This window comes from Sinocyclocheilus grahami, unplaced genomic scaffold, assembly GCF_001515645.1.
Source record: "Sinocyclocheilus grahami isolate Dianchi unplaced genomic scaffold, SAMN03320097.WGS_v1.1 scaffold1040.1, whole genome shotgun sequence".
Classification (NCBI taxonomy): Eukaryota; Metazoa; Chordata; class Actinopteri; order Cypriniformes; family Cyprinidae; genus Sinocyclocheilus; species Sinocyclocheilus grahami.
Window position 1 is genome coordinate 67987 of NW_015506219.1, and position 22068 is coordinate 90054.

The following is a 22068-nucleotide window of genomic DNA, read 5'->3' on the forward strand; positions in this document are numbered from 1 at the left end:
CAGAGCAGTATGCTGGAAAGGTCCCATAGAGACGGCCATTGTTCACGGTCATCAGGGGATGTGGTCCGTCAGTGAATTTGTTGCGGGATTCCGTGGCGTTTCCATGCTATGCAGGCAGGTTAGGATTCGAGGTCCCAAAGCGGCAGCAAAGCAGTCACATGGTATGCTTTTTGTCAGTAAAGGGCACAGCGTTGTGCGCAGCAGTCAAGCCTTCCATAACTCCATACCCTGTCCCTCCACCAATAGATTTTTGTATTGTTTGTGATGCCGCTGTCCTTGGTCCTGAACGACTGCCCTTGCCAAAGCGTCATGATCTCACAGGCCTCACCATTACATGAGAACAATGACATCGTCCTGTGGAGTGAGGTGGTGGTGGGCAGTGTTATGAAATCCGGTATAATTAAGGCTTTATTTCTCGAAGAGCATTACAAAACTCATCTGTTTTCCCAGAATCGAGCTCTGGAGAGATCCTAAGAGATAGCTTTGGAAAGACAGAGGGCAACAAACACTTCACTCACTTGAAGGCAAATAAAACACAATGAATTTTTAATGCCAATATCAAAGGAAACCTGAGGAGTGTGTAGTAGCGGAGTCTTATTTATCCTGGTATCACTGGTGCTCGCAGATGTTGTTTGATATAACAGCGGCTTTCAAGTATCTAGTTGTTTGAGGTGCTGCATACTCCATCCATCCAGCCGAAGTAGCGCTTTGACCGTTTTCAAAACCAAGGGGACGTTTTGACAGCGTTGCAATGGTAGCGTCGGTCTGGCAGTGAGCTCTTATTAGATGGAGCGCTGCTCTTATCTACCTGTTGTTTGAAAACTATGCTTGTCAATACAATAAAATAATTTTATTTACATGATTTCTGGCTAGTCTTTAGAAAGCATAAAGAAAAATGTTATTTTATAATGTAAATAATGTACATGGGCAGGTACCATTCACATTTCTTAAGAAAATACTCTAAATAACTAGTTTTTTTTTTATTTTATTTCCCTCATGTTTAAAGAAAAGTCAGCAAAAATAAATAAATAAATAAAATGAAGCAATATGCTGGCACCATGTTGCAGGAAATATATGCAGATATATGCAGAGCAGTATGCTGGAAAGGTCCCATAGAGACGGCCATTGTTCACGGTCATCAGGGGATGTGGTCCGTCAGTGAATTTGTTGCGGGATTCCGTGGCGTTTCCATGCTATGCAGGCAGGTTAGGATTCGAGGTCCCAAAGCGGCAGCAAAGCAGTCACATGGTATGCTTTTTGTCAGTAAAGGGCACAGCGTTGTGCGCAGCAGTCAAGCCTTCCATAACTCCATACCCTGTCCCTCCACCAATAGATTTTTGTATTGTTTGTGATGCCGCTGTCCTTGGTCCTGAACGACTGCCCTTGCCAAAGCGTCATGATCTCACAGGCCTCACCATTACATGAGAACAATGACATCGTCCTGTGGAGTGAGGTGGTGGTGGGCAGTGTTATGAAATCCGGTATAATTAAGGCTTTATTTCTCGAAGAGCATTACAAAACTCATCTGTTTTCCCAGAATCGAGCTCTGGAGAGATCCTAAGAGATAGCTTTGGAAAGACAGAGGGCAACAAACACTTCACTCACTTGAAGGCAAATAAAACACAATGAATTTTTAATGCCAATATCAAAGGAAACCTGAGGAGTGTGTAGTAGCGGAGTCTTATTTATCCTGGTATCACTGGTGCTCGCAGATGTTGTTTGATATAACAGCGGCTTTCAAGTCTCTAGTTGTTTGAGGTGCTGCATACTCCATCCATCCAGCCGAAGTAGCGCTTTGACCGTTTTCAAAACCAAGGGGACGTTTTGACAGCGTTGCAATGGTAGCGTCGGTCTGGCAGTGAGCTCTTATTAGATGGAGCGCTGCTCTTATCTACCTGTTGTTTTTGTGGGAGCATGTTTCGAGAAGTTCTTTTCTCCTAAATCACTTTGAGGCAGAAATCAACAGATGACAGATCTTGCCCTCGCTGTTATTGAAGATGATATCAGAATGATGATATGACAAGAATGCACAGCTGACCATAAAAATCACCAGTAAACAGAAGGGGGAAATAAGTATAAGAGTAAATATTCCCACAGCCTCATAAAATCTCATTTATGCTTTGAAAATGTTTATCTGCAGTGCAAAGCTGCAGATGGTTTATGGCGAACCTTATGACACGCTCCTGGTTTGCACAATCACACAAATGAAAATGACTTGTTATTATGGACTGTTTATCACTCATGCGTCACAGCTGTGGAAGAAAAAAAGGGCTTTGTGATTGCGACAAAACAGCAGTAGGGTTAGGGAAAACAGGATGCACCATTCTTTCAGAGATTCACAGAATAGTTCAGAAAGTGTGAACAAAAAGAGAGACCGGGGAGTGTTCAACCAATCCATCAGTTTAACCATTTCAAAATGAGCTGCAGGGGCAAAATCATTATCATACATGAGCACAATGCTCCTGAGGTGACTGTACAAGTTGTCAAATCTATAAAAATTTAATGGATTTAAAGGACAAAACCAATTTTGAGGTAGAAAATTAAAATCTGGTATGTAATTTTATTTCCAGTTGCGTTAATGAATATTAAATGACAGAAGTGAATCAGCAGATTCTCTTTGAATTTTATATACTCACACAAGCTGCATTTTTACAGCAGTTGGATCCTCTCGCTCTCATTTCTGAGTAACCCAGCCTGGCAATTTCCATTTTATTTGCTTTCGAATGAAATGTTTATTATGTGTACACCATTAAAATGGGGTGATGGCTGTTGGCACAACATTAAGTATTAAGTAAATTCATGCGCCAAATTTGAAATGTCCATGTTTTGATGTTATAACACATCCTGTTGTTGTTCAGTTGTAATAAATGCACTCTTTGTACTTTACTGCTAATTTACACAATTTAGGGATAAATTAAATATTTAAAAACTGCTTTAATATTTGGGACACGTGCATAGAAAGACTTCTTCAAAACACATTTTACTATTTTTTTGTCTGCTTTATTTTGATGGTCCCTTTAACACATTCTGTTAACTATAAGTAATGTTGCACCTACTGTTGGGCGACCATCACAATAAAGAGTCAGACGATATTAAGATATTATTTCACATGTGGGTGCAATGTTACTTATTGTCAACAGAATGCTCAAAAGGGACACCACATTGACTATTTTTATACCTTTTAAAATCTCAGTTAGTCCTGAGATGTTTCCACGCTTCATAATATCAGTAGTTATAGAACTGGTGATCTCTGTACTGTAGAGTCTGTCCTTTTTCTGATTTATTCTCAGCCTGTTCTGTATTTTTCTCTCCCACCAGCATGTTAGGTCTGTGTTTCAGCTCTGTTGTGCTTTTGAAGGTCAGAGTGACGTCTTCAACTACATTTAACACTCTGTGGGCTTTAGCCTTTCTCAGGGAATAATGGAAAACTGTTAACATTGTGCATATTTTTCTATAATCTACTCTGGTGCACCAGGGCCACTCTATTGTTCCTCACTCTGGCTTTGTGGAACATGTATTTAGGAGGCATAGGAAAGGCACAAAAGATGACAAAAGTCCCATTTGAATGGAGTGTGCACAGGCTTTTAGATGGTCCCCATCCCAAGTTTATTATGGAATATGATTTTGGCAAGCTCTCAGTAGCCTCTGTTTAGAGAACACACATACGTCTCTAGACCCAGTCAAGATTAATGAAGATCCCCGGATTGAGAGCTGATCCTACCGATCCCAGGGCCACTGAGAGCTTTTAAACCATTGCCCTGCAGGAAAGATGACATCATTAGGGAGGAAGTGAACATTTGGTCTAGCTTAGCCATATAAATCTACTAGCTTTCCAGGGATATAATGTGCTGAAACGGACATGATTAGCACATTTTCTGTGTCTGCACCAACACCTGTCAATATTGTACATATATAGGCCAGAAATAGCAAAATATGTGAATATTTAATATGATGTATGATAATTCATGACCTATGCATAGAATGCAGTCTTCCATCAGCTAGCTACAAATAGAACATTTAATGTATATTTTATCATGCCAAGCTTTTTATGTACCTTCAGAGCCCTGTCAATGCTAAAATTGCTAAAATTGCTGTAATTCAAATTTTGATGCTAAAGATACCCAGCATGCTCTAAAGTCTTGCTTTAAGACGAAGTGCCCCCTCTTTTCTCTGTTACGGTGCAAGCAGCAAACCATAAAATGTTTAATTGGTTTAAGATACCAGCAAGCACACTACCACAAGTTAATGCAGCTGGCATGAGCTTGACTCAAAATAAGGCTAGACAGAGCAGTGTCATCCAAGTGTAGGGGTATCATCATTTACCATTGATCTTTAACTGACATGTCAAATAGACTGGTCAAATTGATCAAGATTCGCGAGCTAAAGACTGCTTTCACAAAAAAAAAATGCAGAATCACTGTGCACATCAATAACATCCAGCATTTTTGATATTCTAGCTTTTCATTGACATTTTCACAATTATAGAACCCCCAACCCAACTGTGTTGTAATTTTGATACCATTTCTATTGATTCCTCAGTGTCAGTTGATGAAATGGAGTGGAATAATACTACTTACAACTGTATTGCATTGTAGGCAGCTGACTAACTGAATACAAGTAAAGAAAAACATGTAGTGTAAGTATTGTAGGTCTGTGTTTGAGAACATGCATGATGAAATCAGGGTCATTTTGGGGGAATTTTTTATTCTGATTGGTGAGTTGCGGCTTTCAGTGGTCAGATATTTCCATATTAGTTACAATCGTTAAAGCTGGCAACACTGTATATCAGATGCTCATCCAGGTCACTGAAACGGGTGCTACTTTATTAAGTTTAGTTTGTGATAATGTCTGGCTGACTGTACACTATCCTTTTCTTACTGCTTGTTGGAGGTTGTGGTTTACTGAAATTTTAGCATTGCATTGACCCTAACCAAGTCATCGGGTTAAAGAATCATGATGATCCATGTTCTTCCCATGTTCCTTTGTAAATGGTTAATTCGAGCAGTTGTTCTCACCACTTTGCGCATAAGCAAGCAAAAGCTGTGGGTACATTCCGTAGGAAGACTTTTTAGCTTGGCGTTATGTGTCCGTGGCTGTTTATGTGACAGGCAATGAAATATTAAGTCACTCTCAAATCAATCTGCAAATGCAAGGCCTGACACATGGCTCCTGTTTATAACTCTCTACCTCTTTCTTTGTGTGGGCTCTCGCTGCTTTCCCTCAAAGTTCCTCAGCTGGATTGTTTTCTTGTTAGGCTTGCATGTGGATCAGAAAGTTCACCCCAGGCGGATATGATCCCTAATCCTGTCCAGCTGCAGACTGAAAAGACAATCTGGAGCGATTCCATGCTTGAACCTCCCGATGGTGCGCTTGGCTCAGATGTCCTCTTTTTGGAACAGCAAAAGAAAGGGGGGAAAATGTGATCTGTCAGAAGTGAAGCGCTGTTTAAAGGCATCTGAAACAGGACAATTGCTCCTAAGCCTGTCATTGTGCTTTTATGCTGGCTTGGGTGACCTGGGAACTTGGTTGCGCAAAATAAGCAGCACAGACTTGCACAGCAGCCAGTCTTTCCCTTCTGTTCAAGTCAGCGACTCTGAAACTCTGGCTGTCTCAGCGCTCGCGTGGCTGCCACTTCCATCACCTGTGTGTTCCCTTTTGTGGCCATGACCCGGGCTCTGCGTTAACCTGAGGGCCTCTTGGGTAATAGTTGGGCCTCTCATAGGCAGTGTGTCTTTCTTTCCTCATCCCTCACATCTCCAATGCTGTTCACGCTGGACTGCAGCTTCTTGCGAACACACCACCTCCTCATTCTCTATTACTGTCTTTCGTTTGCTCTCATCCTCCATGTGCAGCCCACTGGTATCACAGACTCTAGGAGCTGCTGGATGTGTGAGCCAAATAAGGATGCTGTTAATGAAGGCCAGTGTCAGTGATGAGAGGATTCTGAGCGCCGCCGACTGCATCCTCACCCCACGATGACTTTGGTTGCTATCCAATTTACATACTATTAGTGCTATATAGCATTGAGATAGATTTGGAGGAGGGAGAGGATTGGATAGGGAAATGTCTTTACCACTGTCCTTGGAGTGGTTTTCAACAAGTTGGACATCGTTAGGGGGTTGGTTTGGGGCTGGATTTGGGTCTCTGATTTTAAGGGTAGTTAGTGGGTAGGGACTTTCCCATCATCAGAAAAGTACATTGGTGTGTGTGGTAGAGGCATGCAAACTGGGAAGCAGCCTGCATCCCTTTCATGGTCTTTGGTACTTTTTTTTTTTTTACCACAAATCACTGAGCTACTCCTAGAAGACACATCTGCGGGCTGCCTGCAGGCAAGGCATAAGAAATGCAGAGATATATTCATACTGCCAAGCTCTGAAATAAAGAGATTCTGAGGCTCAGCCTGTAATGAAGTAGGGCCAGGAGTCCCTCTTTGCTCTAGCATTACAACCTCAGCAAGGACTCCTGAAAGCCGAGATAGGGAAGTGGACTCTTTACTCTTAAAGACCAAAAGTAGGCTTCGAGTGCGAGGTAGAGGGGAGCCGAGAGCATTCTTTACATGATAGCTTCAAGGTTAAAGAGTCCTCTCCCCTCCCGCCCGTGGCCTGTTTAGTTATTCTGGACAGTAACACCAGAGCTGAAAAGAAAGCGCCTTGGGAGACTTGCTTTAAATTCATGCCCGTAATCAAGCAAACAATGCAAATCCCTTTCTTGCCAGGATTGGTTTTTTTTCAGGCACTGCTTGTCATGAATTCCTACATATCATTTGAGAACACCTCTATGGTGAAAGCTATATTACAAGAGCCGGTCAGTGGTTCGCAGGTTAGCATCGGTGATGTGGAGGAGGAGGCGATGGATAGATATGTGGGTGATATGAGTGAGCTGACTCTAAGAATTCAGAGAGGCTGAATGAAAAGAGAAAAGCACAGAAGGAGAGAGACTGAATGGTGCATCTGAGCTGCCATTTTTTCATCCCGCTTTACAAGAAACCCAGTTGAAACACACACCACCCACAGTTCTCGTCTCTCCCCTTTGAAAATGGCCTCTCTTGGAAACTGCAGCTAAGTTACCCAGAGGAAGAGGCGATTTGCAAATGGCCTCCTTGACTACTTCCCCTGAGCTCTCTCCTCAACAAGGCTCGCTGCCCACTCCAGCTCCTGCTACGGGGGCGACTAGCATGATATGCTGAAGTTAGCTGCTAGAAACACTCAGTCCAAGGTCTCTGCTTTTTGTGTACGTGACAGAAATTGCATTAATGTTTTCCTTACAACAAACCACCCTGAAATCTTGCAAGTGTGGACAGTTTCATTTAGTGCTTTTAGCCAGCTTCTGATCATTAAGGAAGCACTTACTTACCAAAATGTAAATGCCACACAGCATTTTACACGTTTTGTCGTTTACTACATGCTACTACCATGTTTTTGAAACTGTACAGTGATAATACCATGCTTTTTGGAGAATTAGGGTACCACCCAAGTATTTTGGATTGCCATATAAATACAATGGGATATGAAAATAAGCATTCAGTATCATGGTATTACCATCTAACACCAAGGTTCTACTTTTGTAAGTATTACACTGACAACTATCATCAGTCTCTGGGAAAGAGTAATTGGTTTCAATGTCAGTGGACTATCACTGGCTTCATTACCAGATACACTATCTAGTAGATATCAGTTCGATTATAATAGCATGTTCTCCCTAGTTTTTCCTTGAGATTAACTGTGTTTATTGCATACCAAATTCTACAGTAAATCCACAGCACCCCCTCATGCCATTTGATATTACAATGGCATCTCTGGGCTGCATGTTTCCGTTGCTCTCTAGCCTGCTATAGGAACATGCTCAGTGCTGCACTGCTGATTGGGGATTAGGCAGTTGTGGGAGACTTTGTCAACAGCTTTCTGAAAATCCAATTACAGAATATCATAAGCTGTACATGCATCAACCCCAGTCATAAACCCCCAAGGGAGAAAAGAAGTAGAAGGAGATTGTTGCAACCATTGCCCTTGTAATACATTTCCTCTGTGGAGAATGCATGATGTGTTGGATATTCTAGCAGAAATGGCAAAATGCTACAAGAGTGGATTGCAGCAAATTCTAAAGTGAATTAAAAGCATGTTCACATTCCTTATTTGTAGGAATTGGTGGTCATTACTTCTGTGCAGAGGCGGTTTTACTTTTAACAAGGAAAGATAACATTTAAAGGTTATGTGTTCAGTCTTTGTATGTTAGAACACTTTGTCCTATTCTTGTTTAATGTGCAGAGACAACTGTAAGTAATTTGTAGGTTAATTTAAGAGAGTAGACACTATGACACTGACTCTATGGTTTCAAAACATTGCTCTGTTTGCTGGAGTGTCTGGGTTAACCAATGCAATGAGTTTGGGGTGAAATTAAACTTTTAATAAACCTTTTTCACTTTTAATAATTAGATTCAGATTTCTTACCTAGAGGCATTAGCTGTCATTCTTTTAAAACCAGTTTGGTACTTTTATGATGTTTTGCCATTTTTTTATGCGTGATAGCCCTACATATCCATTCCCTTTCACTGAATGAAAAAATAATAATAACAGTGTGTGATTCTTTAAAATGTCTCTTTTTGTGTTTCACTGAAGGATGTCTTTTAAGTTTGGACTGATATAAATACATGATGACAGAAGATGTATTTTTGTATACTTCTTATATGCCCTGCTACTTTGTGTAATATACAGTGTAGTTGGTCACACTGGCCTTGTAAAATTCTCCAACACTTGCTATCCTGCTGAAATAGTGCTTGTAATGACTTCACCACAAACAGGGAATAAGAAAAAAATAACAACAGTTTGTTGTGTTGCTTATATTCTGGTACAATTGATCTTTCTCGGAGGCATACAAAGGCTGAAAATATCTAGATATTTCTAATGATTACAAAGCCATGATTCCCAGAACATTGTGAAACAAGATACAAATCAATGGAGGCTAATAAATGAATGCATTAACCTCAGGCAAAGACTTTTTTTTTCAGGCAGTGATTAAGATTATATACATCCTTTTGAAAGTGAACAGGTTGAAAAGACAATGTAGGTCATGAATGAGTGATTTGGAGAGATCTCTATACAGCAATACAGTGGCAACATACAGTCGAACGCATATTGAATAATTTAGCTTCGGCTCTGAATTATGGATTTTGTTTTGCTAATATTGCTGAAATGCGACAAAAATGCAAGCTGCCACAAATAATGCAGACTTTGCTTGATTTGGTGTTAAATTCTGCAATTGAAAAGTCTTACATACACACATATATATGATTGTAAATATTATGTTATTCATTGCCATGCTAACATTCTAAAAAGCACTTTATTTTTGGGAATGTACAACAGAGATATGATTGCAGTATCAAAAGTTATGTACATAAGAGCATTTCTGTGCACAAGCATTGCTTAGGGTTATGACAATTTCAATGTGAATCTTTTAACACTATGTTGCCCATTAACATTTTCATAGGTGCCAGTGTGAGATGCTCTACAAAGAGCAAGACACATAACCATGATATTGACTAACTGATTAGTCATGGACTATACCAACTGCTGATGTCACATGAGGTTGAAGGGCCTAGAGAAGACTTATGGTGCATTATGTATGTGTGTGTGTGTGTGTGTGTGTGTGTGTGTGTGTGTGTGTGTACCTACTTAACCATATTTTGGGGACAAATTTGTACCCAAAAATGAGCTAAACCTGACAAAATCTCCAAAAACCTCCCTTTGGGGACGTCCTCATTTGTAAAACTGGTATAAAAATAAAGTAAACCAAGTTAGTTTTTTTTATTATTGTAAAAATGCAGAAAGTTTCCTGTGAGGGGTAGCGTTAGGTGTAGTGTTGGTATAGGGCGATATAATATACAGTTTGTACAGTATAAAAACCATTACACCTATGGAATGTCCCCATTTAGATAAAGTAAACGTGTGTGTGTGTGCGAGTGCATGTTTATGTGGTTTATGAGGACACAAATTTGTATAATAACATGGGTATGACATAGGTATTACAACGAGAAGGTGATGTATGAGGACATTTTCAGTGTCCCCGTAATTCACAAGGCTTATAAATAATTCAGAATGAGTTTTTTTGAAAATCTAAAAATGCAGAATGTTTCCTGTGAGGGGTAGATTTAGGGGTAGGGTTGGTGTAGGGCAATAGAATATACGGGTTGTACAGTATAAAAACCATTACGCCTATGGAGAGTCCCCATAAACCATAAAAACAAACCTGTGTGTGTGTGTGGTTGGAATTGGTGCGGTGAGTCATGACCCTTGGACAGGAGAGCAAGACAAGATGACTCTATTCTAAACCTTAGTGAGCTGCTTATCTAGACAGCACTGTTAAGCATCTAAGCACACTCCTGACAGGCTGGTGTTAACAATTAAATGTAAATTATATATTTTCCCCCAAGTTCTAAGACGTATTCTTTATGGATAAATCAAGTTCATAAAGCAGTGAGACCATTTATTTTTGTATTTTTATGTATTGCAATATGTCTAAACACTAAATTTGGATTCAGCTGTAAGCTGAAAAATACTATGTAGTGTCCTGTGCGTGAGTAACAATTAAAAAAAAAGTGAAGTATTGGGCTCCACTTTCCTCAGGATGCTGCCTTTGTGCAATAGGCAGTGCAAAGACAATGCAATGCAAATGCATCTGTTGTATTGAGCCAGTTTGTAACCATAAACAGCAAAACCGGCAAAAGATACATTATGAAGTGTGGACATTAGTTTTGTGGCCAGTGCAATAAATGCAGTGGAAAATATATGTGTGTGCATGCAAGAGGATGCAGAATCTGAATGCATTTGCCTTTCAAAGACACATGCCGACTGCACGCTTCATAAGGAGGACAGAGTTAACAATTAAATGTAAATTATATATTTTCCCCCAAGTTCTAAGACGTATTCTTTATGGATAAATCAAGTTCATAAAGCAGTGAGACCATTTATTTTTGTATTTTTATGTATTGCAATATGTCTAAACACTAAATTTGGATTCAGCTGTAAGCTGAAAAATACTATGTAGTGTCCTGTGCGTGAGTAACAATTTAAAAAAAAGTATTGGGCTCCACTTTCCTCAGGATGCTGCCTTTGTGCAATAGGCAGTGCAAAGACAATGCAATGCAAATGCATCTGTTGTATTGAGCCAGTTTGTAACCATAAACAGCAAAACCGGCAAAAGATACATTATGAAGTGTGGACATTAGTTTTGTGGCCAGTGCAATAAATGCAGTGGAAAATATATGTGTGTGCATGCAAGAGGATGCAGAATCTGAATGCATTTGCCTTTCAAAGACACATGCCGACTGCACGCTTCATAAGGAGGACAGAGATGCTTGTTTTCAGCTGGCATTTTGAATAAACAGTTTGAAGGACTTCACATGTCTCCTCACAAGAGCAGATACAATTACTTGCTCAAACCCCCAGAGGACTATCTTCCTGTGAGAGTGTTGTGTATGGAGGGGGGAGGTGTTTGTAGGGGTGGGTGGAATAGCAGAAGCGGTAGAACAAGAAGAGAAGAGAGAGAGGAATAAGGACAGGAGAGGACAGTGAATACCGAAAGCTGGATGATCGACTCTGACATTTGCAGGGATGTGCTTTAGGTCTCTGGGCCATGTACAATCATGGTGGCGAAAGATGGCTTCAAGTGCATGACACTGCAATTACATTATTTCAGTCCCAAACGCAGCCGTTGGGATAGAGCCTTTTCTAATGGTCCTTATCATTTCAACACCAGTGGCCTCACGGTCATTTGGAGCAGTCAGGCATGTGGAAATGCATTGTTCCTGCTGCAGTGCAGAGAGCGTCCTGATTAGCAGAATGAAGGTGCTGCGTGTTTTGACGAGTGCACGGTAATGAGAGCACTAGCTGCTCGGGGGCGAGAAGGTATAGATGGAGGGGCTGAGGAAGGATCCTTCAGCCATTCAGAGAGCCGTTAACATTGCTTAGCACTGTTCCCTGAGCTGCAATGAGCCCAGCTGCATGCCCCGCGCCCACCGGAGTAAACACGTTATCAAAATGTGACGTGACATGCTAGGACTCTCTGCGTAATGAAAAGCAATGAGGCAATGCTTGCACTTCAAAACAGGGCTCGTAGTTACTCCAAGCACTGAGATTTGTCTCAATCTCGTGGAATTACTTTAAGAAATGAAGCAAGACCAGAGTACAAACACTGTACTTCACACTGAGAAAAAAAATGTTCAGAGATGTTCAAGAAAGGCCTTGGGGGGAATTCAGTCATGCCGGATGTTCCAATAATGTTGCAAACCATGCTCTCTGGATAATTTTAAAGAGTTAGTTCACTTAAAAATTTCTGCAATCAATTACTCAAACCCGTAAAACTTTTGCTGAATTACAAAACACAAATTAGGATTTTTAATAAAACCCAAGAAATTTATGTGCATCAATTGAAAGTTCATTCACCCAAAATGTTGTAGTTTCAAAAAGTTCAAAAAGACATCATAAATGTAATATTAATATGTAATATTTCGTAACTCTTTCCCTGCCAGCGGTTTTTTTTTTTTTAAGTTGCCAGCTACCACCAGCATTTTTGATGATTTTCAAAAAAATGTCATGGCCCCCAGAATATTTTGTTGTATGAATATCTGAACAATATATCAAAATAAAGAAGAGAGCCTCTATGTTAAAACAAAAACAAACAAAAAAAAAACAGTTTTAATCTAGTTTCAAGCATTTTTTTAATCAACACTTGAAGGCAGGTAAGTTTCATAAAAAAGCAACATGTTGAGCAAAAAGCTGAAAAAATACTTAAAAATTTCTGCAATCAATTACTCAAACCCGTAAAACTTTTGCTGAATTACAAAACACAAATTAGGATTTTTAATAAAACCCAAGAAATTTCTGTGCATCAATTGAAAGTTCATTCACCCAAAATGTTGTAGTTTCAAAAAGTTCAAAAAGACATCATAAATGTAATATTAATATGTAATATTTCGTAACTCTTTCCCTGCCAGCGTTTTTTTTTTTTTTTAAGTTGCCAGCTACCACCAGCATTTTTGATGATTTTCAAAAAAATGTCATGGCCCCCAGAATATTTTGTTGTATGAATATCTGAACAATATATCAAAATAAAGAAGAGAGCCTCTATGTTAAAACAAAAACAAACAAAAAAAAAACAGTTTTAATCTAGTTTCAAGCATTTTTTTAATCAACACTTGAAGGCAGGTAAGTTTCATAAAAAAGCAACATGTTGAGCAAAAAGCTGAAAAAATAACCCCCTAAGGTAAACAGAACAGAACCAACATTAATGATTAATGTAGCAGATATCATTAATGTTCTAAGTGATTATTTTATATAACAATATAATTCAGTGGTCTGACTCAACGAGAAATATCCAATGCCGAGTCCTGACTGGAAGAGAGGAGGAGTTGGGGATGGAGGTGGGTGATTAGCTCCTGAGCAAAGCAATAGCTGCTGAATAGTGACTGAAAGGACCCTATAAAGGGAATTATGATTGGTGTTGTATTCCTATAGGTAGACTTGGATCAGCTGATGCGAGCTTGACTAACATGACCTGCCAGAACTAACGCTATGCTCCATCTGGATCATATTCAGTACGATGATCAAAGCAAAGATGCAGTAGATGCTTCCATCAGCACCCTCAAAGCTTCACAGTCCTTTATCACTTCCTGGATCGACATTTCACTCATTATGCATTGTTGATGATCGCATTATTTTTCATATGCATATGCTTACATATGAGATTGCTCATTCCTGCGTCTTCCTCGCCTGTGTTTTTGATCAGGACATTCTAGACTCATTCATGAGATGCACAATAGCATCCCCGAGCGTGTAACAGTGAGAACATGGAAACCTTGAAAATTCTGTTTTGCAGGGAAAGAGTTAAGATTTATAGTCATACTCAGTCATTTGTCAAGTAAATTAAGAAACGAGGCATGCATGTGAACCCCTTTTTTTATATAGTGTAGAGTAGTCTTGCAGTCAACCAGTTGCATTAATGTTGCACTTTTTCAAAAACATATTGTTCAATATTGTCCAACTTGTTATTTTGTCCTTTTTCACCAATTAAATTGGAATGAATGGACTTAAGAGTAGTTCAAGGCTGCTTATTTAAGTAGTATAATTTATGTAATACTTGGATAATGATGCTTTTGGAAAAGCAGCACTACTTGTGTGCACGTTGTGCTTTGAAAAACCCAAACTTAGTCTGTCTATCAAGTGATACTGAGAGTTATGGTTTGAGAAGAGAGTTATTCAGGAAAAGAAAGGTGCCAGGCCTGAAACAAGTAAGCTTAGGGAAACATCCAGATGGTTGGGGTAGACAGGCCAACACAAACAGGCTTTAGTTGGAGTTGAGAGACAACTGCATGCAGAGGCATCTGACATAATTTATGTATTTGGTTTGAGTTTGTTCAAAGCCTGTCCTAATAAGTCCAGGACAACTGATGGAATGGAAGCAGCCAGCTCCTATCTCTCAGGAGAAATGATGTGTCAGAACTGGACCAAATTAAGAGGAAGCTGTGGGAAATGTTGAAGACCAAGAGAGCCGGTGAGGAGACGGGCAGCTTAACTAGCCCCTACACAGTATAATTGTCACTCCACTGCAGGCCTGTTATCGCTCATATGTGCCAGAGTAATGGAGCTGTATGGATGACCAGCTGTTGAGCAATAGAGAAGACAAGGATTTTGGAATCACCACCCTGGTTAGACTTTTGATTATAGGCATAAAATCTGGTCCACTTAGGTTATTCCAACAAAGAACCTTTGATTATAAGGTTATACGATTTATAAGATGTTCCTGTTTAACATCAGCCATCTATATACATACTTTTCATGGATTTTTTTTATCACGTCTACTTCCAATGTGGCACATACATATATTGTAGGTCAGGATTTTCTTAATGAGTAGCTAATGTTACTTTTTCATTTTTCTGGAGCGACATGAATGCAGTGTCTCTTCTACATTAGCAGGCCCTCTAAAGTAAAACAAATATTGAGAGAGAGAAAAAAAGAGAAACATTCTGACTCTCAAGTAAAGTCAAGTCAAGTCACCTTTATTTATATAGCGCTTTTAACAATACAGATTGTGTCAAAGCAACTGAATAGCATTAATTAGGAAAATAGTGTGTCAATAATGCAAAAGGACAATAGTAAACACTCATTTTTCAGTTAAAGACAGTTCATCATTCAATTCAGTGATGTCATCATCCAGCTCAGTTAAGTTTAAATAATATCTTTGCAATCAAGTCAACGATATCACTGGAAATGAAGTGTCCCCAACTAAGCAAGCCAGAGGCGACAGAGGCAAGGAACCAAAACTCCATCGGTGACAGAATGGAGAAAAAACCTTGGGAGAAACCAGGCTCAGTCGGGGGGCCAGTTCTCCTCTGACCAGACGAACCAGCAGTTCAATTTCAGGCTGCAGCAAAGTCACATTGTGCAGAGGACTCATCTGGTTCCTGTGGTCTTTAATAATAACTCTGAATAAATTTGCACATTGTGGTTGAGCTGTCTATGAAGGGCAAGACTTTAGAGAAAGGTTGTGGTTGAAGAGATGAGTGGTCTAATTCAGAGGTTCAGTCTGGTGGGAGTCAGCAAAAGGGCTGAAATTGTTTAAAACACCTATATTTAGAATTAGTTTAATGGGCTTTTTAGAGGTACTTTTGTAACATTACCAATCATACTATTGTTGAAGCAGGGCAGAGGTGTTAATGTTTTGTAGGAGTCCACTTATGTCTACAGTACATGTGGTAACTAGGATTTTTCACAGAATTTCATCAGCCAGTAGTGAATTATGAACATAGAAATGCTAAAAACAATTGCTGGTCAACCAATTTGCATGCTTCTTCTCACAATCTGTTAATTTAGCCACAGATTGCATGATTTGTTTGTGAAAACTGTTGTTATAATGAGCATTTTAAATATCTTTTAAGAGTTAGCATCTATATTAATATACAAATTCGTATTACTTCTTCTTGCATACAAAACTAACCATGTTGTTGCCCCCGGCTAAATACTGTAACAACTCAGATGAGCAGAGGTTCTCCGCAAACCGTTACATTCCTGTGTCAGTAATTGGATGTTATCGGTTCATAGAGATGTGCATAATTATGCTTCATTTGCTTCAAGTGTTTTGGGAGGATAAGGAACAGCCAATCAGACGTGAAGTTTTGTGTTTTGTTTAAGGCAAGAGTGTGTTGATGGGTTCTCACTGTCAAACGCAACACAGCACTTTCATCTGCTGGAAATAATGCAATTATTTCTCCGCTTATATTCATGCAGTCAAAACAAATTTCCATGTTTGTACAGATTTTCCTATTATTGCCCACATCATTGGATTCCATTTGGTAGGATTAGTTTAGAATTGTGCAGTTGTTTTTTTGGACACTTTTTACTGTTTACTGTGTCATAAATAAACTAAGCAAACTTGTCTTGCACTGCTTCCAGTTTGTTCGCAGTTCTCCAGAGGGGTGTACGCCATCTTTGGGTTCTATGACAAGAAGTCCATGAACACGCTGACCTCCTTCTGCGGGGCCCTCCACACCTCCTTCGTCACACCCAGTTACCCCATCGACTCAGACGTGCAGTTTGTCATCCAGATGCGCCCTCCACTGAAGGGCGCCGTCCTGAGTCTCCTGTCTCACTACAAGTGGGACAAGTTTGTCTACCTCTATGACACAGACAGAGGTAAGTCCTCTTAGTTACCTGTGGAACACCAAGCGAAAAGGTCGGCCTACATGAGTTAAAGAGTTAGTGCTGATTTGAATGGTTTTTGCTGGGTTTGTAGCACATAAGGAGCAGTACATGATGGAGGATGGATGCCCCATTTGAGTCCTTGGGGTCTGGATAGAGCGCCTGCAGTACTGGTGCAAAGGTCCAGATATCTCTGGATAGATACATGATGAATTTAGAACTGATGTGCCCCAGTTCTGAGCGGCATAGACGAATTTGGGGCCCTAAAATACTTTACTTATTAAATAGCTCACCTTACTTTCCTAATACAGTTTATCTGCATTAGAACTGAACAGGGATATTGATTTCAAACAGTTCATAAAAACACATTTAGCTATTTTAAAGCAATGGCTCGCCCAAATATGAAAACTGCGTCTTCATTTACTCACCCACAAGTCAATCTTTCCTTCGTGGAAGACAAAAAAAGACATGTTCTGAAAAAGGTGCACGTTGCTCTTTCCCATAAAATGAAAGTATAAAATGACCTGTCTCATGAGATATTACAAGGTGGCAATTTTGTATGAATTTATACAATGTGAATTGTACAAAAATATAAGATTTTAAGAAAAAAAGAAAGCATGAAGGTGCACCCCTATCCCCACCCCTAAACATAATCATCACTTGGTATAAGCAAATGAGATTTGTATGAATTGATGCAAATTGGACACCAATTCACCAAAATGTAAATTAGTTTCAGATTGCCATGAAATTGTGTTCAAGTTACAAAAAAGAAAGAATAATAAAAAAAATAATAATAATAAAATAAAAAATAAATAAAATTTAAAAATAAAATAACAATTTGTACCTTATATAGTCCAAGGTTTCTGAAGGCATACAATTGGTTTATGTCAGTAACAGACAAAAATAAATTGATTATTCATTAAAAATGAATTCATGTTGCACCAGTTTGGAAATGCAACTGAGAATTGAGAGAAACAGAAAGATTATCAGTGATTAATGAGTTAAATATCATTTTGCCGACACTATGTGCTAATCAGACACAATGTGATTCCAGTGAATCACAAATGACAGCCAACCAGAAGAGCGCGTTGGTGGGCTTTCTCTGCAAGCACACTGCTTTCTAACACTCACAGTGAAATGGGAATTTACATTAATTAATAAAAATTAAACCATTTGAATGTTTTTCAAAATACTTATTCAGTGACTGATACAGTCTTTGTCATAAAATATACTTATTTGTTTGAACAAAGTTGTTTTCAAGATCTGAGGTAAATTATCTGTCATGGATAAATAAAATAAAAAAATCATGCACAATTATAGACAAACTCAAATTAAACCATTTTAATATTATACAAAACAATAATTTCCTGACCTGTCAGCCATGACATAACTGAAATAGAAACCATATTTTGTTGCTCGTCAGGTATCGCTGACATGACTGGTTAAAGCAAACACTCTGATTAACAAATCTCGTGTCACAGTGCTGCATCACATCTGGTTAGGACACAGTGTTAGAACATAGAGTCATATGACAATACTATTATACTATTGGGAAAGGAAAGGATGTGACGTGTGGCCAAGTATGGTGTCCCATACTTGGAATTTGTGCTCTGCATTTAACCCATCCAAGTGCACACACACACAGCAGTGAGTAGTGAACAAACACGCACGTACAGGTGCATCTCAGTAAATAAGAATGTCGTGGAAAAGTTCATTTCAGTAATTCAACTCAAATTGTGAAACTTGTGTATTAAATAAAATTCAGTGCACACAGACTGAAGTAGTTTAAGTCTTTGGTTCTTTTAATTGTGATTATTTTGGCTCACATTTCACAAAAACCCATCAATTCACTATCGCAACAAATTAGAATACTTCATAAGACCAATAAAAAATACATTTTTAGTGAATTGTTGGCCTTCTGGAAAGTATGTTCATTTACTGTACATGTACTCAATACTTGGTAGGGGCTCCTTTTGCATGAATTACTGCATCAGTGCGGCGTGGCATGGAGACAATCAGCCTGTGGCACTGCTGAGGTGGTATGGAAGCCCAGGTTGCCACACCCCCCCGGAGCAGTGGGCAGCCAATGCTGCAGCGCCAAGGGAGCAGTTGGGGGTGCGGTGCCTTGCTCAAGGGTCTCACCTCAGTTGTGGAATTGAGGGTGGAGAGAGCACTGGATATTCACTCCCCCACCTACAATCCCTGCCAGACCTGAGACTCGAACCCACGACCTTTGGGTTACAAACCCGACTCTCTATCCATTAGGCCACAACTGCCCCAATATTATTATAATACTTAATTATAATATCAAACTTTGGTATGAGTGTATTGTCATTCTTGAGGTTTGCAGCATCTGACACCCATTCATTTTAACTGTATAAAACAAAGCAGTGTGAATATCCCACCAAACATCTCCTTTTGCATTGCACTGAAGAAAGAAGTCCATAGGGGGTTGAAACAGCGCTGGAGTGAGTAAATAATGACATCGTTTGAATTTCATGCAAGTAAATGGACAATATGAGGAGTGGCAGTAAAACAATAGGATCCTAAAATGTCTTTGTTACCTAATTAAAATTCAGGGCCATAACAGTGCCGATGCCTCATCACCCCCCTCCCCCGAGCGCACCTGTTCTTGGGCCATGGTTTGTGTTTACTAATCATGAAGAGGTCACTATCTCCGTTTGACCAAGAAGACACCTGGCCAATGATTCAGCTCTTCCCGTACTTTATAGATGGCACTGCAGTCAACTCCTCTGCAGCAGTCACAACATCTGTGCTGTGGTCGATGCCGCTCCGCCGTTCTACCATTCGCCTTTCTGCACCATGTCCTATTTAACCATTCATTCACTCGCAAGGAAATCATAATCAAGGGTCTCACCTCAGTTGTGGAATTGAGGGTGGAGAGAGCACTGGATATTCACTCCCCCACCTACAATCCCTGCCAGACCTGAGACTCGAACCCACGACCTTTGGGTTACAAACCCGACTCTCTATCCATTAGGCCACAACTGCCCCAATATTATTATAATACTTAATTATAATATCAAACTTTGGTATGAGTGTATTGTCATTCTTGAGGTTTGCAGCATCTGACACCCATTCAGTTTAAATAGCAAATGCAAAGCAGTGTGAATATCCCACCAAACATCTCCTTTTGCATTGCACTGAAGAAAGAAGTCCATAGGGGGTTGAAACAGCGCTGGAGTGAGTAAATAATGACATCGTTTGAATTTCATGCAAGTAAATGGACAATATGAGGAGTGGCAGTAAAACAATAGGATCCTAAAATGTCTTTGTTACCTAATTAAAATTCAGGGCCATAACAGTGCCGATGCCTCATCACCCCCCTCCCCCGAGCGCACCTGTTCTTGGGCCATGGTTTGTGTTTACTAATCATGAAGAGGTCACTATCTCCGTTTGACCAAGAAGACACCTGGCCAATGATTCAGCTCTTCCCGTACTTTATAGATGGCACTGCAGTCAACTCCTCTGCAGCAGTCACAACATCTGTGCTGTGGTCGATGCCGCTCCGCCGTTCTACCATTCGCCTTTCTGCACCATGTCCTATTTAACCATTCATTCACTCGCAAGGAAATCATAATTTCCCATCGCTCATCTCAGACGGATTGAGCAATTAATTAAACTCAAGTGCTTTCTGTTGAGGAAATCTGAGATGAGTCAAAGCGTCTCATGGTGGCACACAAGCTTGAGGTGGTAACACTGGCATTTCGGGTCCCATTAAAGCCCGCTAGCATCCTGTGGTTGAGTTCACAATGGTTTTTCCCCGCAAAACGCATCGCTAATTAGATGAGACACAAAGCTAGCTCAGAGTGCTCAATGATCCCCCCCCCCACTTCCCACCCCAATGTGTCCTTCATAGCAGCTTCCGCCTGGATTTGTTTCACTGCGATTTAAAGGTCATTTCCTGTAAGTTGCCAAGGAGCTTCTCAGTTCAGTAAAAGACAATACAAAGAGCAGTTTTAGCATATCTCTCAAACTCCAGGACATGTAACCAAGGACATTATGTAAATTGATTGGCATTTGAATCAAATTGCATTAACATACATGATATGATGTAGGGCTGTCACAATACCAGATTTTCTATATACACAATTATAGTCACCAAAGAATCTGCAATAACGCCAATCATTGTGGTATCTATACAAATTCCATCTTTAACTTTGTTTATTTGTATCTTTTTTGCTCAATTAATCACATTCAAACTAGGTGTGTGTTCCACTTCACTTTTAGGCATACACTCGTGAACTTTCCCTCGAGGGAATTCCTGCTATTTTTAAGTGCGTTTGACATTGTGAAGTGGAAGTTTACATGGACGGACACTAAACCCCTTGATTTTGACTGAGGGAGCGAGTCTACTTCATATGTACATTTCAGCAGCTCCATATACTACAGTGCAACACGACTGTCACATCACAGCAGATCGTGTTTAATTTACCACCACCCCACACAACTCTACTGCATGATATTATTAGAGATTTTGAGATTTAACCACACAATTGCTACCTTATGCTGACTGTTTATTACACAGTCATAGTTTATAGTATTAGGGCCCTATCATACACCCGGCGCAATGCGGCGGAAGTGTTTTTGCTCGTTTCAGCCCGACGCAGTTCTCATTTTCCCGTCCTGCGCCGCGTTGTTTAAATAGCAAATGCATTTGCGCCCATTTGTGCACCCATGGGCTTGCTGGTCTAAAAAAGAGGTGTGTTCAGGCGCACAGTGTTGGGGAAAGATACTTTTAAAAGTAATGCATTACAATATTGCGTTACTTCCTTAAAAAGTAACTAATTACGGTACTTAGTTACTTTTTATTGAAAGTAATGCGTTACATTACTTTTGCGTTACTTTTTAAATCTGGGCTGGGCTTACTTGTTTGCTTTTAATATAAAAAGCTCTATTTTTGGCTAATGTTAAAGCCCTTTCACACCAAAAGCCTCAGGCTGAAGGAAATGTAAATTCACGTCTGTACAGTAGAACACAGAAGAAGAAAGTTCAACACTCTTCAGCAATAGGATATTTGTATTATTTAACATATTTAATTATTGCAGCTTTGAGTCATATTTTGAGTTGCTTTTAACCGGTTTTATTAATTTTGAGGAAAACTAAATCTGATTTTGTTGGTGTTTTTTGTGTGAGTGAGATGAATTAATGCATGTTCACATTTATTCTAGAACTAAAGTAACATCTTACTCCCGATTTCTCTCAACAAGGGGACAGGAGAGCTTTCAATCAATAAATGGGGAAAAAAAGTAACTCGGATGTTTTTATTTGAAAAAGTAACTCAGATATTTTCTTGTAAAGTTAAAAGTAATGCGTTACTTTACTAGTTACTTGAAAAAAGTAATCTGATTACGTAACT

At 39.6% G+C, this 22068-nt stretch overlaps 1 protein-coding gene across 8 annotated transcripts in view; it reads left to right on the plus strand.

Annotated features, from left to right (window-relative positions):
- gria3b (glutamate receptor, ionotropic, AMPA 3b) overlaps nucleotides 1–22068 on the plus strand; it is a 134481-nt gene that overhangs the window by 20602 nt on the left and 91811 nt on the right. For all 8 annotated transcript variants that reach the window (XM_016251361.1, XM_016251362.1, XM_016251360.1 and 5 more), the window contains exon 3: nucleotides 16443–16682. In XM_016251361.1, the coding sequence (XP_016106847.1) occupies nucleotides 16443–16682 (240 nt within the window). The remainder of the gene's footprint in view (nucleotides 1–16442; nucleotides 16683–22068) is intronic.